Source organism: Rhinoraja longicauda, chromosome 16 (assembly GCF_053455715.1).
Source record: "Rhinoraja longicauda isolate Sanriku21f chromosome 16, sRhiLon1.1, whole genome shotgun sequence".
Taxonomy (NCBI): domain Eukaryota; kingdom Metazoa; phylum Chordata; class Chondrichthyes; order Rajiformes; family Arhynchobatidae; genus Rhinoraja; species Rhinoraja longicauda.
Genome location: NC_135968.1, coordinates 41,946,729 through 41,963,128, shown reverse-complemented (window position 1 = coordinate 41,963,128; position 16,400 = coordinate 41,946,729). Strand labels below are relative to the sequence as shown.

The following is a 16,400-nucleotide window of genomic DNA, read 5'->3' as shown; positions in this document are numbered from 1 at the left end:
TGACGTTTCGGGTCGAGTCCCTTCTTCTTCAGGCGTCGACCTGAAACGTCACCCATTCCTTCTTTCTAGTGATGCTGCCTGTCCCGCTGAGTAACTCCAGCAATGTGTGTACATCTAAAGCTTAAACCAGCATTTGCAGTTCCTTCCGACATAAATCCTGTGTGTTACAGAGGTCTCTCTGATCCATTGTCTATTCCCAAGGACACATGCAAAACAAAGAGCAAGTGTTGCTAGAAGATCATCAACTTGGTGAAACTTTGGGCAACTTTGCGCTGCCCAACACCTGTTCGTCTTCTAGTGCAACGAGATGTCCATCAGGAATTGCTGCCACCTGACACACTCCAGGCTGCAGCAGCACTTTCTGAAGGATGCGCTGATGCTTAGCATAGCCAACATAAAGGCTCTGTCGGGATGGAATGCAGTCTAAGATCCTGCTGCAACTAGACGTTGAGGAGTTTAGCCCAGGGCAAAAACCACTCAAAACACTTGTATTATCCAGAGGCCACATAGGAAGCAATGCTGCCTTGTACATAGACCGTGTTAACATTACAAATGTAGAGACCTGAAAACACCTTGAAAATATAGACTAAACAACACTGTGAATGTAAAGAAAACCATGTTCTGTTTTTGTATTTCTTCTATATACATGTTTAATGATTGTTTTTTTCAAATTAAAAAAATATATAGTAGGTATCCTTTGTATCCCCCGTCCTAACCATAGCCCTAATTTCACCACCACCCAACCAAGACCTCTGGCTTCACACCGCATTATCCTCACATTAACTCCACCCCTTATAATCACCACTGCCAACAACTGGTTGAGACCATTGCCTCCAATGCACTGAGCCCAGCCTGGAAGCCCTGACATCGTTCACCCACCATGAATGAAGTCCAAACGTCTTCCTCCTTCCCCACCCCATACTGACCTTTCTCCTTTGTGACATGTGGCCTGTCCAATTTCCTATACTGTAGATAGACATAAAATGCTGGAGTAACTCAGCGGGACGGCACGGGCGGCAAAAGGGCGCGGTGGTAGAGTTGCTGCCTTACAGTGCTTACAACGTTAGAGATCCTGACCATCCTGACCAAGGGTGCTGTCTGTACGGAGTTTGTACGTTCTCCCCGTGACCTGCGTGGGTTTTCTCCGAGATCTTCGGTTTCCTCCCACACTCCAAAGACGTGCAGATTTGTAGGTTAATTGGCTTGGTATAATTGTAAATCGTCCCTAATGTGTGTAGGGCAGGTTTATGTGCGGGGATCGCTGGTCGGATAGTCCTAGTGTGCAGAGTTCGTTGGTCGGTGCGAACTCGGTGGGCCGAAGGGCCTGTTTCCGTGCTGTATCTCCGAACTAAACTAAACTGAGACGGGTAACATCTCTGGAGAGAAGGAAAGGGTGACAAGGGGCCACAGTTTAAGAATAAGGGGTAGGCCATTTAGAACGGAGATGAGGAAGAACTTTTTCAGTCAGAGAGTGGTGAAGGTGTGGAATTCTGTGCCTCAGAAGGCAGTGGAGGCCAGTTCGTTGGATGATTTCAAGAGAGAGCTGGATAGAGCTCTTAAGGATAGCAGAGTGAGGGGGTATGGGGAGAAGGCAGGAACGGGGTACTGATTGAGAGTGATCAGCCATGATCGCATTGAATGGCGGTGCTGGCTCGAAGGGCTGAATGGCCTACTCCTGCACCTATTGTCTATTGTCTATTGTTTCAGGTCGAGACTCTTCTTCAGACTGAGCCCCTAGATGTTGCCTGTCCCGCTGAGTAACTACAGCATTTTATGTCTATCTTCAGTGTAGACTAGCATCTGCAGTTCCTTCCTGCACGCTCCTATACCATAGAGCAAGTGGAAAGCAGGGCATTGAGTCCATTTATACTGGAATGCCTGTTCTATTCAACCCATGGCTTATGGAAGGTTAAAACAAATGCATGAAAGATATGCAAAAATAAAATCATCTTTTTTAAATATGAAGGAATTGCTTTTCTGACTCATCTCACTGAACAGAGGCTTACCAAATATATTCCTCCTTACCAACAATGCTTCATTAACTCATTTTCATAAATGTTCACAAATGAATAGAACAGCTGCTAGCTGAAGTGGCATCATCTTCAAACACGCACAATATTTTGAAACAGAGTGAATCCCTTCATCCTTTTCGAATCAACTAAGGAAATGTGATATTGAAACTAGACGAAGTGGTCCCAAACTTCTCCTGCATTGGTGCAGCACCCTCTCCTCCCCCCCTCTCCCTCCCCTCCCTCCACTTCCCCCCCCCTCCACCCCTCCACCCCTCCCCCCTCTCCTCCCCCATTCCCCTCCACCTTCCCCTCCCCCTTCCCCTGCCCCCTACTCCATCCCCCTCAACCCCCTCCACCCCTCCCTCCTCTCCCTCCCTCCTTCTCTCCCCTCCCTCCCTCCCTCGCCCCTCCCTCCCTGGGAGGTAGATTTAAACTTTAAAATGGGAATAACTTTAAAAATATAACATCGATTTCAACAAAACTTCTTCCATTAGCACCAAAGGGACGACGGTGAGTAAGGTGGGCCTAAAATTGTCGCGCTATCGTGTACCGTTTTGGCTGTAGTTCAGGAACAAACACACAAACAAACGAGAGTTTTAGCATATTGATGAGTACCTTTGAAATGCCCTGTGTATTGCTGCTCAACACAAGGTTTGCAATGAGCTCCACACACTGAACAATTCGGGTGCAAGCCTTTTCTTCATTCTGGGCCATCCACAGTATGTGTTCATCTACGAGCATCATGTTGCTGGCGATTTCTGTGATGGATTCTCCCAGCTGTGGAGCAAACAAACACAGTTATATTTAGCTGACTCATTTCCACATATCACTGAACTGAAAAATTAAAGTATCTTTTAAACTTCGGTTCACCATTTAATAAAAAGTGGTGTCAATAGCTGTCGTAGATATCTGGTCAAACATTAGCATTAGTACCAATTAAGCGTTACATTGTTTTATTAGCACGGTGGAATTTACCCTCCCTTTTTATATGATGCTCAAACCAAAAGTAGAAATTTTCAATCCAAGCTAAGATGTTCAAGAAAAGCTGTTAGTAATATTCAGAAAGGAAAAGATAATTTCAATGTTTGATCAAGTTTCTTTGTAGCTGCAAATGGCAGCTATTCAGCCCATTACAAGTCTGAATGTTGTGCCCAGGTCATCCCTCAAATGCAATTTTTCACAAATTGGGAAAATACAAAATTTGGCACATGTATTCAAAAATACAAATAGGAATGGTTGAGGCTGCTGACGTTCAGTCTTCATAACCTGAAGCCCACACTTCAGGGCATTGCCCTTGGGCAGACAGCTTTCCTGTGCCACAAGGGTGTCCTTGTACACCAGTCACTGAAAGTAAACATGCAGGTCCAGCAGGCAGTGAAGAAAGCTAATGGCATGTTGGCCTTCATAAGGAGAGGATTTGAGTACAGGAGTAAAGAGATCTTTCTTTCTGTCTGTGTTACCACCTGAAGACGGGGACGGTCCTCAGTGGGGGTCTCTCTATAAGGGAATCGTTCCCCTTTACATCGGGGACCTGGGGTGGAGAGTGTTGCACAGAGCGGTGGTGTGTAATAAACTATTGAGTCGGTTCACGGGCTCGCCGACCGCCTGTATTTTCTGCGGTGACGAAGAGACCGTGTTCCACGTGTATATGGAGTGTGAGAGGTTACTGCCCCTGTACCAATATCTGAAGGGGTTGTTCCTCAAGTTTTGGTTACACTTTAGTCCTACGATTCTAGTGTTTGGACACAAGGCAGGGGGTGGGGAGGGTCGTTCGGGGGGGTGGGACCTCCCTGTCGGTTTGCTCTTGGGCCTGGCCAAGTTGGCCATTCGCGGGTCCAGGCAGCGGGCGGTCGATGGTCTTGCCAGAGTCGGCTGCCTTCCCCTCTTCCGGGCCTACGTCCGTGCGCGTGTGACCCTAGAGAGGGAACACGCGGTGTCCACAGGGACTCTGGAGGCCTTCCGTGGGCGCTGGTCACCGCGGGGGGTTGAGAGCATTGTAAATAATGAAGGCAACATTGTATTATAATGATTACTTGATGTTTTGTAACCTCTGAATGTGGTTTTGATGTGATGTATCATGTGATTGTGCTGAATAAAGTCTTTGAAAAGTTAAAAAAAAAAAAAAAAAAGAGATCTTTCTTTAGATTTAGATTTAGAGATACAGCGCAGAGACAGGCCCTTCGGCCCACCGGGTCCGCGCCGCCCAGCGATCCCCGCACATTAACACTATCCTACACCCACTTGGGTCAATTTTTACATTTGCCCAGCCAATTAACCTACAAACCTGTACGTCTTTGGGGTGTGGGGGAAAACCGAAGATCTTGGAGAAAACCCACGCAGGTCATGGGGAGAACATACAAACTCCGTACAGTACAGCACCCATAGTCAGGATCGAACCTGAGTCTCAGGCGCTGCATTCGCTGTAAAGCAGCAACTCTACCGCTGCACCACCGTGCCGCCCCATTGTCTGCAGTTGTGCAGGGCCCTAGTGAGACAACATCTGTGGTATTGTGTGCAGTTTTGGTCTCCTAATTTCAGGAAGGACATCCTTGCTATTGAGACAGTGTAGCGTAGGTTCACGAGGTTAACCCCCGGGATGGCGGGACTGTTATATGAGGAAAGATAGGACAGACTGGGCTTGTATTCACTTGAATTTAGAAGGATGAGAGGGGATCTTATAGGAATGTATAAAATTATAAAAGGACTGGACAAGCTAGATGCAGGAAAAATGTTCCCAATGTTGGGGGAGTCCAGAACCAGGGGCCACAGTCTAAGAATAAAGGGAGGGGCATTTAAAATTGAGGTGAGAAGAAACTTTTTCACCCAGTGAGTTGTGAATTTATGGAATTCTCTGCCACAGAAGGCAGTGGAGGCCAATTCACTGGATGAATTAAAAAGAGAGTTAGATAGAGCTCTCGGGGCTAGTGGAATCAAGGGGTATGGGGAGAAGGCAGGCACGGGTTACTGAATGTGGATGATCAGCCATGATCACAATAGGGAGAAGTGCCAAATGGCCTCATCCTGCACCTATTTTCTATGTTTCTATGTCCAGGAAAACAGGCAGTTAAAAAGTGTTCAACTCAGTTCAACTCTCAGTTGCTGACAGTTAAAAAGTGTTCAACTCAGTTCATAACGTGATAATCAAGCAGCCCCTTCCAGCAAACGGGATAATCAGCACAAGATCTAAGCTTGGGCAGAGAATTACTGCATTACATTTGAGGTTTATAGATGGTTTCGAAAGGATGCTCTTGGACAACAAACGTCCCAGATTTGTTTTCTGCGCACCCTAAAGAGGACACGGATTAGAAGATAATCTGGACAATCATATATAATGAAAGATACAAAACCAGAGTTCTCGACCCGAAACGTCACCCGTCCCTTCTCTCCAAAAGATGCTGCCTGGCCCACTGAGTTACTCCAGCACTTTGTGTCTACCTTCATAGCTGCAATGTCTGGCACACCACCGGACTCTGGGCTTCTACCCATCAATTAGAAGTTTTAAACCAGGAACTTGTCAGTTTGTGGGTTGCCTGAATGACTGTATTCTAATGCTTTGTGAATTTAATGGTGTACACGGCTAAGGAATTAGTTTCAATGTCCTCCAGAACCATCTCCTTTACAGGTGATGATACAATACGATACAATACAATACAATATATCTTTATTGTCATTGTACAGGGGTACAACGAGATTGGGAATGCACCATCCATACGATGCAATAAATTAATTGGCTAATCAGTATAAATTTATACAACCCAGTGAAACAAAATTAGAAACAGTTTTAAAACAGTATAAAGTTCAAGTAGGTCTGTGTGCCGGTTCACTGTGCGATGTGACCATCCGATTACAGAATGCAGGATATCAGGATGCACTGGAGAAACATGTTAGGGTTACTTTAACAGCACTGCCACCAGTGACTACTTTGACCAAGGCAGATGCATACAGAAAAATGCTGATACGCCAGGACCCAGAATTTGGTTGGAACGAGCAAAGGCACGTGAGACAGTTGTGTGCAGCTGGCCAAATTTTTGGGCGCTGATCATAAATTCTAAGGGCTGCTGAGCCTTCGGGGAAGAGTATCAACCAGGTGGAATGTCAATTGTTCGTGTGGAGGGAGTCAAATTAGAGAAGTGGGACTGCTGGATGGGGCTGGGATGGATCTAGTGGGAGCAGTGAGTCTCGGATGCAGTGCTGGAGGTCTAGTCGGGGGGGGGGGGGGGGGGGGGGAACGAAGAACTGCAGATACAGGCTAATATGCAAAAGGATGGAAGTGTGAAGAGGATGCTATGAGGTTGCAGGGTGACTTGGACATGTTGTGTGAATGGGCAGCTGCATGGCAGATGCAGTTTAATGTGGATAAATGTGAGGTTATCCAGTTTGGTGATAAGAACAGGAAGGCAGATTATTATCTGAATGGTGTCAAGTTAGGAAAAGGGGAAGTACAATGAGATCTGGGTGTCCTAGTTCATCAATCACTGAAAATAAGCATGCAGGTACAGCAGGCAGTGAAGAAAGCCAATGGAATGTTGGCCTTCAGAACAAGAGGAGTTGAGTATAGGAGCAAAGAGGTCCTTCTGCATATGTACAGGGCCCTAGTGAGACCGCACCTGGAGTATTGTGAGCAATTTTGGTCTACAAATTTGAGGAAGGACATTCTTTCTATTGAGGGAGTGCAGCGTAGGTTCACGAGGTTCATTCCTGGAATGGCGGACAGTCGTATGTTGAAGAACTGGAGTGACTAGGCTTGCATACACTGGAATTTAGACGGATGAGAGGGGATCTTATTGAAACATATAAGATTATTAAGGGATTGGACACGTTAGAGGCAGGAAACATGGTCCCGATGTTGGGGGAGTCCCGAACCAGGAGCCACAGTTTAAGAATAAGGGGTAGGCCACTTAGAACAGAGATGAGGAAGAACTTTTTCACCCAGAGAGTTGTGAAGCTGTGGAACGCTCTGCCTCAGAAGGCAGTGGAGCCCAATTCCCTGGATGCTTTCAAGAGAGAGATAGATAAAGCTCTTAATGATAGCGGAGTTAGTGGAATCAAGGGGTATGGGGAGAAGGCAGGCACAGGTTACTGATTGTGGATGATCAGCCATGATCACAGTGAATGGCGGTGCTGGCTCGAAGGGCCGAATGGCCTACTCCTGCACCTTTTGTCTATTGTCTATTGACACAAAGTGCTGGAGTAATTTAGCAGGTTAGGCAGCCTCTGGAGAATGTGGATAAGTGACATTTGTGTTTTTGCCAGATCAGGGTGGAGAATGTGGGAATCAGGTGATCAATGAGTGGGATCGAAGATAGACACAAAGTGCTGGATTAACACGGCCGGTCAGAACGCATCTCTGGAGAAAAATAATGGGTGATGTTTTGAGTCGGGACCCTGCTTCAGTCTGAAGAAAGGTCCCAAACCGAAATGTCACCCGTCCTTTTTCTGCAGAGATGCTGCCTGACCTACTAAGTTACCCCAGCACTTTGTGTCTATCCTCAGTGTAAATCAGCATCTGCAGTTCCTAACTACACAGAGTGGGTGGGATCAGCAACTTGCTAAGGTTGTGGATTGCTGCCAAGAGGAGAGAGGGCGGTGGGAGTGGGTGGGGGGGGGGGGGGGCATTGATTACGAGCTAGGTAAGTCAATAACTTGAAGAACTTTGTGTAAGAAGGAACTGCAGATGTTAGTTGACACTAAAGATAGACACAAAGTGCTGGAGTAACTCAGCGGGACGGACAGCATTGCTGGAGAGAAGGAATGGGGGTCATTTCGGGTCGAGAGCTGAAGAAGGGTCTCAACTCGAAACGTCACTTATTCCTTCTCTCTCCAGGGATGCTGCCTGTCCCGCTGAGTTACTCCAGCATTTTGTGCCGAACTTAAAGAACTTGCTCAGAGGGTTCTTCTTTGAGTGGGCGGATGGCACAGGCCGCACAAGTGATTGGAAAGATGACAATATTGTCCAGTCATGCACCAGCATCATCACTGGGACAAAACACAAAGTGCTTAGGCAGCATCTGCGGAAGGAAAGGACAGAGAGGATGGTTTGCATTGGGACACTTCTGCAGTCTGATTGTGGTGGGGGTGGTGGTCGGGGGGGGAGGGGGGGGGGGGGAGGGGGGGGGGGGAGAAAGCTGGAAAAGAAATGGGGACAATTCAAAGCCTGGCAAACGACAGGTCAAAACAAGTGAGAGGGGTTTCGACTGAAAGCCGGGTAGATAAAGGCTAGAGATGAAAAGGTGACAAAGGGGTGTCAGGTAAGGAGAGAAGTGGAGTGAAATGTAAAGCCAGAGGGAGGGATATCGGTAGAAGGGTACCGAGGATGGGAGGGAGGGAGAAAGAAATCCACGCTATCCCTCCCCTCCTTTCCCCCCATCTCCTTTCATCTACACCGATCAGCCAAAACATTATGACCACTGACAGGTAAAGTGAATAACATTGGGGTTATCTTGTTACAATGGCACCTGTCAAGGGGTGGGATATATTAGGCAGCAAGTGAACAGTCAGTTCTTGAAGTTGACATGTTGGATGCAAGAGAAATGGGCAGGAGTAAAGACCTGAACGACTTTGACAAGGGCCAAATTGTTATGGCCAGACGACTGGGACAGAGCATCTCTGAAACGGCAAGTTGTGAATCTGTGGAATTCTCTGCCTCAGAAGGCAGTGGAGGCCAATCCTCTGGATGCTTTCAAGAGAGAGTTAGATAGAGCTCTTAATGATAGCGGAGTCAGGGGGTATGGGGGGGGGGAAGGCAGGAACGGGGTACTGATTGTGGATGATCAGCCATGGTCACATTGAATGGCGGTGCTGGCTCGTAGGGCTGAATGGCCTACTCCTGCATCTATTGTCTATTGGCTGTGGGGTGCTCCCGGTCAGCAGTGGTGAGTACCTACCGACAGTGGTCCGAGGAGGGACAAACCACAAACCGGCAACAAGGTGTTGGACGCCCAAGGCTAATCGATGCGCGAGGGCAACGAAGGCTATCCCGTCTGGTCCGAACCGACAGATGGTCGACTGTGGCACAGGTCACAGAAAACTTTAATGGTGGTCACGGGAGGAATGTGTCACAATACACAGTGCATCGCACCCTGCTGCGTATGGGGCTGCACACGGAGGACCAACAGCATATTAGGCAGGTGGTCATAATGTTTTGGCTCATCAGGTCATAATGTTTCGGCTGATATATTTGGCTGATGGTTTTGGTGTATCATATCATATCATATCATATCATATATATACAGCCGGAAACAGGCCTTTTCGGCCCTCCAAGTCCGTGCCGCCCAGCGATCCCCGTACATTAACACTATCCTACACCCACTAGGGACAATTTTTACATTTACCCAGCCAATTAACCTACATACCTGTACGTCTTTGGAGTGTGGGAGGAAACCGAAGATCTCGGAGAAAACCCACGCAGGTCACGGGGAGAACGTACAAACTCCTTACAGTGCAGCACCCGTAGTCAGGATCGAACCTGAGTCTCCGGCGCTGCATTCGCTGTAAAGCAGCAACTCTACCGCTGCGCTACCGTAATATTATAAATATTTTATTGTAACACCTTCCTGACGTAACAGATGAGATTTGTCTTTTTAGGATATTTCACAATGCAAAATGCTTCTCTGAAAATGATGCGAAAATCGGCAACTCTGCTCTATATACTTAACCTCATTTTAGAATAATAATAAAATAAACGCAATGCAGTGTCAGGAAACAAAATTGTCTGGAGTTGCAAGCAAATGTAACGAGGGCACATGACTGACTTTCATGGGATATTGTGGTTATTCGGGAGCACATGAATACTGGAAAATAGCAATCATTTCAGCCCCAGCCAATTTCAAGGATTGAATTGAAGACACTCTTTAGATCTGCTGCCTGAAGTGGGAATGATATTATTCAACCTGCTTTCTGAACACATAAAGAAATATATTTTCCCCATTTCAAAAGATCCAAGAGGTGAATAAAGAAATCAATACAAGCTGATCTTGAGTTCGAGAGCTGCTGCGATTGCAAGCATTCAGGCAAGTACTAAATTCTCCATTGCATTCCTGAGTTCAGCGTGATGAAAAGGAAATAAAAATGGATTATCTTCAGCTGTTGAACGTGTGAAATATCTTCAGGACTGAAAAAAGTGGTTTGAACGGAGTGTGGATTTGATAGGAGTAGATTTGAGGAGAAGCTGGACAAATAACTGTGAGGCTCAAAGAGAGTGACTGTTCTAGAAATACTAGACCAAGTGGACCCGTTGGGCCCAAATCTCTCCTGCATTGGTGCAGCACCCTCTCCTCCCCCTCACCCCTCCTCCCCCCTCACCCCTCCTCCCCCCTCCCCTCCCCCCACCCCCTCCCCTCTCCCCCTCCATTCTCCCGCCCTCCTCCCCCTCTCCCTTCAACCTCTCCCCTCCCCTCCCCCCACCCCCCTCCCTCCCACTCCCCTCTCCCCCCCACTCCTCCCCATTCTCTTCCCCCTCCCCTTCCCCACCCACTCCATCGCCCTCCACTCTCCCCCCTCCTCCTCCCCCTCTCCCTCCATCCTCTTCCCTCCCCTCCCCTCCCCCCACCTCCCTCCTCCCACTCCCCTCTCCCCCACTCTCTTCCCCCTCCCCCTTCCCTCACTCCATCGCCCTCAACCCCACTTATCCTCCACCCCTCCCTCCACCCCCCTCCCTCCCTCCCTCTCTCCCTCCTCCCTCCCTAGGAGATAGATTTAAACTTTAAAATGTGAATAACTTTAAAAATATAACACCGATTTCAATGAAACTTCTTCCATTAGCACCAAAGGTACGATGGTGAGTAAGGTGGGCCTAAAATTATTGCGCTATCGTGTACCGTTTTGGCTGTGACAAACAAACAAACAAACAAGAGTTTTAGTATATAGATATGAAATTCTGAAGGGATTGGACAGGTTAGATGCAGGAAAAATGTTCCGATGTTCGGGGAGTCCAGAACCAGGGAGTCACAATTTAAAAATAAGGAATAGGCCATTTAGGACTGAGATGAGGAAAACATTTTTCACCCAGAGAGTTGTGAATCTGTGGAATTCTCTGACACAGAAAGCAGTGGAGGCCAATTCACGGGATGTTTACAAGAGAGAGTTAAATATAGATCTTAGGGCTAAAGGAATCAAGGGATATGGGGAGAAAGCAGGAACGGGGTACTGATATTGGATGATCAGTCATGATCATATTGAATGGCGGCACTGGCTCAAAGGGCCGCATTGCCTACTCTTGCACCTATCTTCCATGTTTCTATGTTTCTATGACTACTCCTTTCAGGACATGAACGTAATCAATTAAACAGACCATAACCTGAAAAACTTGCTTTAACATTCCAAGACATTCGGAGACAGTTCTTCACACTGAGAGTCAGGGGAGAGGGTGTCTAGAGAAATGGAAAGGTAAGGTGTGAAAATGACAGATCAAAGCAGATGCTGGTAGGAAAATGTAGAATGGTTAGCTGAGGGGAAGGTGATAGCGAGGCATACAATCAGCCTGAAGAAGGGTCTCGACCTGAAACGTCACCCATTCCTTCTCTCCAGAGATGCTGCCTGTCCCGCTGAGTTACTTCAACATTATGTGTCTATCCTAAGCATATAAACCTAATTATTTTCAAATAATTCACTTTCCAAGCACTTCCGAGATGTCTTGCAATGTTAAAGCAAGTTTTTCAGGTTATGCTCTGTTTAATTGAATATGTTTGTGTCCTGTATAGAGTGGACTCACTCTCTTTCAGTCCCAAAGTTATTTGTCCAACTTCTCCTCAAATCTACTCATATCAAATCTACACACCGTGCAAACCACTTTTTGTGTCTACCTTCATACAATCAGTCATGTTTAATCAGGAGGACAGTAGAACTAGTCAGAGAATTTGGATGGGGCGGGGGGGGGGGGGGGGGGGCAGAGAGAGAGGGAAAGCAAGGGTTATTGAAGTCATACCGATGGGTTGCAAGCTGCCCATGTGAAAATACATGCTTATTAGGATGCATACAGATACATTAGGATTTGTGATCACAATAGGTCAAAGAGGTAAGCTTTTAAAGGAGAGAAAAAAGCACAGTACCTTTCAAGAAGAATGGGGCTAAGGTATCTGACACAGTTGTAAATGGTGAGGTTAATAGTCCAACTTCTGTCCATTAGCCTTAAATAGAGTGTCACAGAGTGCTGAGCTTTCTGAGGCTAGAGAAGATTACAGATGGAGGCTGAAGCTGCAAAAGGGTTTGTACACAGGTTTGAGAATCTTGAAACTGAGGCTTTGAATCAAGTCATTGAGGATCCGCAAATTTGAAAGTTATAAATAAATGGGACGGTTTACGTTAAGATATGGAGAAGGTCTGGAGAGTATCTGAACAGCTGAGCCAAGTCGAATTAGAAACATAGAAAATAAGTGTAGGGGTAGGCCATTTAGCCCTTCGAGCCAGCACCGCCATTCAATATGATCATGGCTGATCATCCAAAATCAGTACCCCGTTCCTGCTTTTTCCCCATATCCCTTGATTTCTTTAGCCCTAAGAGCTAATCAGTGGGAGCCATCAATAGACAATAGACAATAGGTGCAGGAGTAGGCCATTCGGCCCTTCGAGCCAGCACCACCATTCAATGTGATCATGACTGATCATCCACAATTAGTACCCCGTTCCTGCCTTCTCCCCATATCCCTTGACTCCGCTACCTTTAAGAACTCTATCTAATTCTCTCTTGAAAACATCCATTGAATTGGCCTCCACTGCCTATTGTGGCAGAGAATTCCACAGATTCACAACTCTCTGGGTGAAAAAGTTTTTCCTCATCTCAGTCCTAAATGGCCTACCCCTTAATTCTTAAACTGTGATCCCTGGTTCTGGACTCCCCCAACATCGGGATACTTTCCCTGCATCGAGCCTGTCCAATCCTTTAAGAATTTTATATGTTTCTATAAGATCCCCTCTCATCCTAAATTCCAGTGAATACAAGCCCAGTCGACCCATTCTTTCATCATATGTCAGTCCCGCCATCCCGGTGAACCTACGCTGCACTCCCTCAATAGCAATAATGTCCTTCCTCAAATTAGGAGATCAAAACTACACACAATACTCCAGGTGCGGTCTCACCAAAGCCCTGTACAACTACAGTAGGACCTTCTTGCTCCTAAACTCAAATCCTCTCGCAATGAAGGCCAACATGCCATTAGCTTTCTTCACTGCCTGCTGTACCTGCATGCTGACTTTAAATGACTGATGTACAAGCACACCCAGGCCTCGTTGCACCTCCCCTTTTCCTAATCTGACACCATTCAGATAATAATCTGCCTTCGTGTTCTTGCCACCAAAGTGGATAACCTCACGTTTATCCACATTGTACTGCATCTGCCATGCAATCTGCCCACTCACCCAACCAATCCAAGTCACCCTGCAGCCTCATGGCATCCTCCTCGTAGCTCATAGTTTATTAATATATGCATGAGTACGTACGGCAAGGTGCAGACACAGTGAAAAATCTTGCATCATCACAGACACATAAACCGCACAAAAAACAATGATGCATCAATTTTACATCAATTATGCATCACATTTCTAAAAGAAAGAAGACTGTGCAAACAACAGGACATTAGTGCAAAAAACATTAGAAACATAGCAAATCCACAGCCATGCAAGAGGTGACAAATAATGCTGGAAGTTCCCAGCAGCAGCTGACTTGCAGAATGACAACGTAGCAAGCGATGGAGAACAAAACAAGAGACTTTTTCCCCAAGGTGGAAATGCCAAATATTATAAATCATAGGTTTATGGTGATAGGGGGAATGCTTAAAGGAAAAGAGTGTAATGTGTTTTTTGCCCAGAGTGGTAGGTAGGTGCCTGCATGATGCTGCCAGGTAATATAAGAAAATAACTGCAGATGCTGGTACAAATCGATTTATTCACAAAATGCTGGAGTAACTCAGCAGGTCAGGCAGCATCTCGGGAGAGAAGGAATGGGTGACGTTTCGGGTCGAGACCCTTCTTCAGACTGATGTCGGGGGTGGGACAAAGGAAGGATATAGGTGGAGACAGGAAGATAGAGGGAGATCTGGGAAGGAGGAGGGGAAGGGAGGGACAGAGGAGCTATCTGAAGTTGGAGAAGTCAACGTTCATACCACCGGGCCGGTAAGGTGATTGAAGCAAATAGATCAGCAACATATGAGAGACATTTTAGGAAACACATGAACAGACCCAGAATACAAGGAAATGGATCATGTTCAGAGAGATGGGATGTTGGATTGGCATCATGGTTAGCATAGATAAGGGCTCGTTCCTGTGCTGCGTTGCTCTCTGTCGCAAGTTCAGTTCCGGGTCAAATCAGATAGTGTGGTTGGCAACAGTGTGGCTCAGTATCTGACTGTGGCTCGGCAGGGAGGTGGATGATGACTGGGGAATAGAGTACTCAGTGGGGACCTGAGACAATGACTTTGGTCCACGTGAAATACTGCAATTACAGTAATATAAAGATCTTGAAAGGGGCAGTCAAAGCTCCTGGGAAATCTTTCAGACCTGAGAACTGCACATCCTACAGCTTTGTCCTAGTTACTGTGATCTATTTTACAATTTTTCCCTAACTGATTTGAAGGGTTTCACAGCAGGTCCAGATATGTGATGGTTTTATTTCACAAATGCTGCAGGAACACATTTAAGAAGGAGATTGGTTCTCTGCTGACGGTAGTGTGGTTTCTTCCAGCAATGAAATGTGCTGCACTCGGGCACAATTGTTTGTGTCACTTTTCGTTCTTCACGTGAACAAAATTATTACTCCAAATAGAAGAAAAACAGGAAAAAAAATTCAATGAATGAATTCCAATCTTATCACTGTTATTTAAAACTTGCTGACTTTACTCTAAACTGGGCTGATCGGTAGAATGTTTTGTTGGAGTTTAATCATGAAAAAACAAGTTTCCAGTTTGCCAGAAAGTAATTGCCGGAGAAATGTCAGAAGATTTTTTTTCAAATCCCATTTCTTCTTCCAAAAGAAATGCCAATATATAATTTGGTTTCAAGCCACTCCGTGTGCTAGGCTCTCCACCTTTGTTAAACCAGAGCTGGAAGGATTGTTCAGAACAGGCCAAGTCAAACATCCTGTGCTCAGCTTAAAGACAATATCCTCTTTTGTTTGCACAAGTAAGTGAACACCAAAAGCAACATTCAAGGCCCATTATGTGGACAGCCACAGGCAAATAAGAGTTTAAAGAACTTTGTTGTGGGAATTTCTCTAATCTGGAAAATCATACGTTAAAATGATAGTGCATTGCACACTATTTCTGTTTGCCCTGATTACATTGACAAAATAAACTTATCTGTGCATCTATTGCTATGAATTGCAATAAGTAGCACCTTAGCTGTATTTTTTTGCTTATGTGTAGAATAATGCAGACTGCTTTTCTGGAGTTGTATTTACAATTAAACATATAAGATTATTAAGGGGTTGGACACGTTAGAGGCAGGAAACATGTTCCCATTGTTGGGGGAGTCCAGAACCAGGGGCCACAGTTTAAGAATAAGGGGTAGGCCATTTAGAACGGAGGTGAGGAAAAACATTCTCAGTCAGAGAGTTGTGAATCTGTGGAATTCTCTGCCTCAGATGGCAGTGGAGGCCAATTCTCTGAATGCATTGAAGAGAGAGCTGGATAGAGCTAGATAGATAGATGGGGAGAAGGCAGGAACGGGGTACTGATTGAGAATGATCAGCCATGATCACATTGAACGGTGGTGCTGGCTCGAAGGGCCACATGACGTCACCCAGCCAGCGGCCACGTGCTCCCGCTCCACCAATGGTGGCCGCCCGGGCCGGGAAGCGGGTTGCTATGCAACCTCCGTCAGGCGGCACCCGGGCCTCTGGATGTAGACTGTCCGGAGCTAAGATATCGGAAACCTAGGTTGTCGGGACCTAAACTGTTGGGACCTACAGCGTCGGGGCCTACAGTGTCCCCCTGGCCTAATACGGTATTCTGTTCTTGCACCACGGGTAGTAGAGATGAAATGAGAAGTTCTACACACTCAGTAAACCATCCTAGCAGTAGCCAGATGTTGCCAGGGAAGTGAAAGCCAGAGTTAGGAGCCTAGGATTTATTCCTGTGTAGAGAGATGTTCAATGTCCTTCCATAAGCACATTATCATAAGATCATAAATGATAGGACCAGAATTAGGCCATTCGGCCCATCAAGTCTACTCTGCCATTCAATGTTTGTTGATCTATCTCTCCCTCCTAACCCCATTCTCCTGCCTTCTCACCATAACCTCTGACACCCGTACTAATCAAGAATCTATCTATCACTGCATTAAATCTTGTCTTGTCTTGTTGATACTGCACCAACTGCCGCTGTTGGGCTATAAACGTGCAGTCCCTCGTGCATGCAATTGCAGATTTAAAATTTAGTGTTTGTAAGCAACAGTTTAAAA

At 46.2% G+C, this 16,400-nt stretch overlaps 1 protein-coding gene across 1 annotated transcript in view; it reads right to left on the bottom strand.

Annotated features, from left to right (window-relative positions):
* adgra1b (adhesion G protein-coupled receptor A1b) overlaps nt 1-16,400 on the bottom strand; it is a 565,267-nt gene that overhangs the window by 209,916 nt on the left and 338,951 nt on the right. Inside the window, exon 11 of the mRNA XM_078413700.1 lies at nt 2,628-2,789. Coding sequence (XP_078269826.1) covers nt 2,628-2,789 — 162 coding nt within the window. The remainder of the gene's footprint in view (nt 1-2,627; nt 2,790-16,400) is intronic.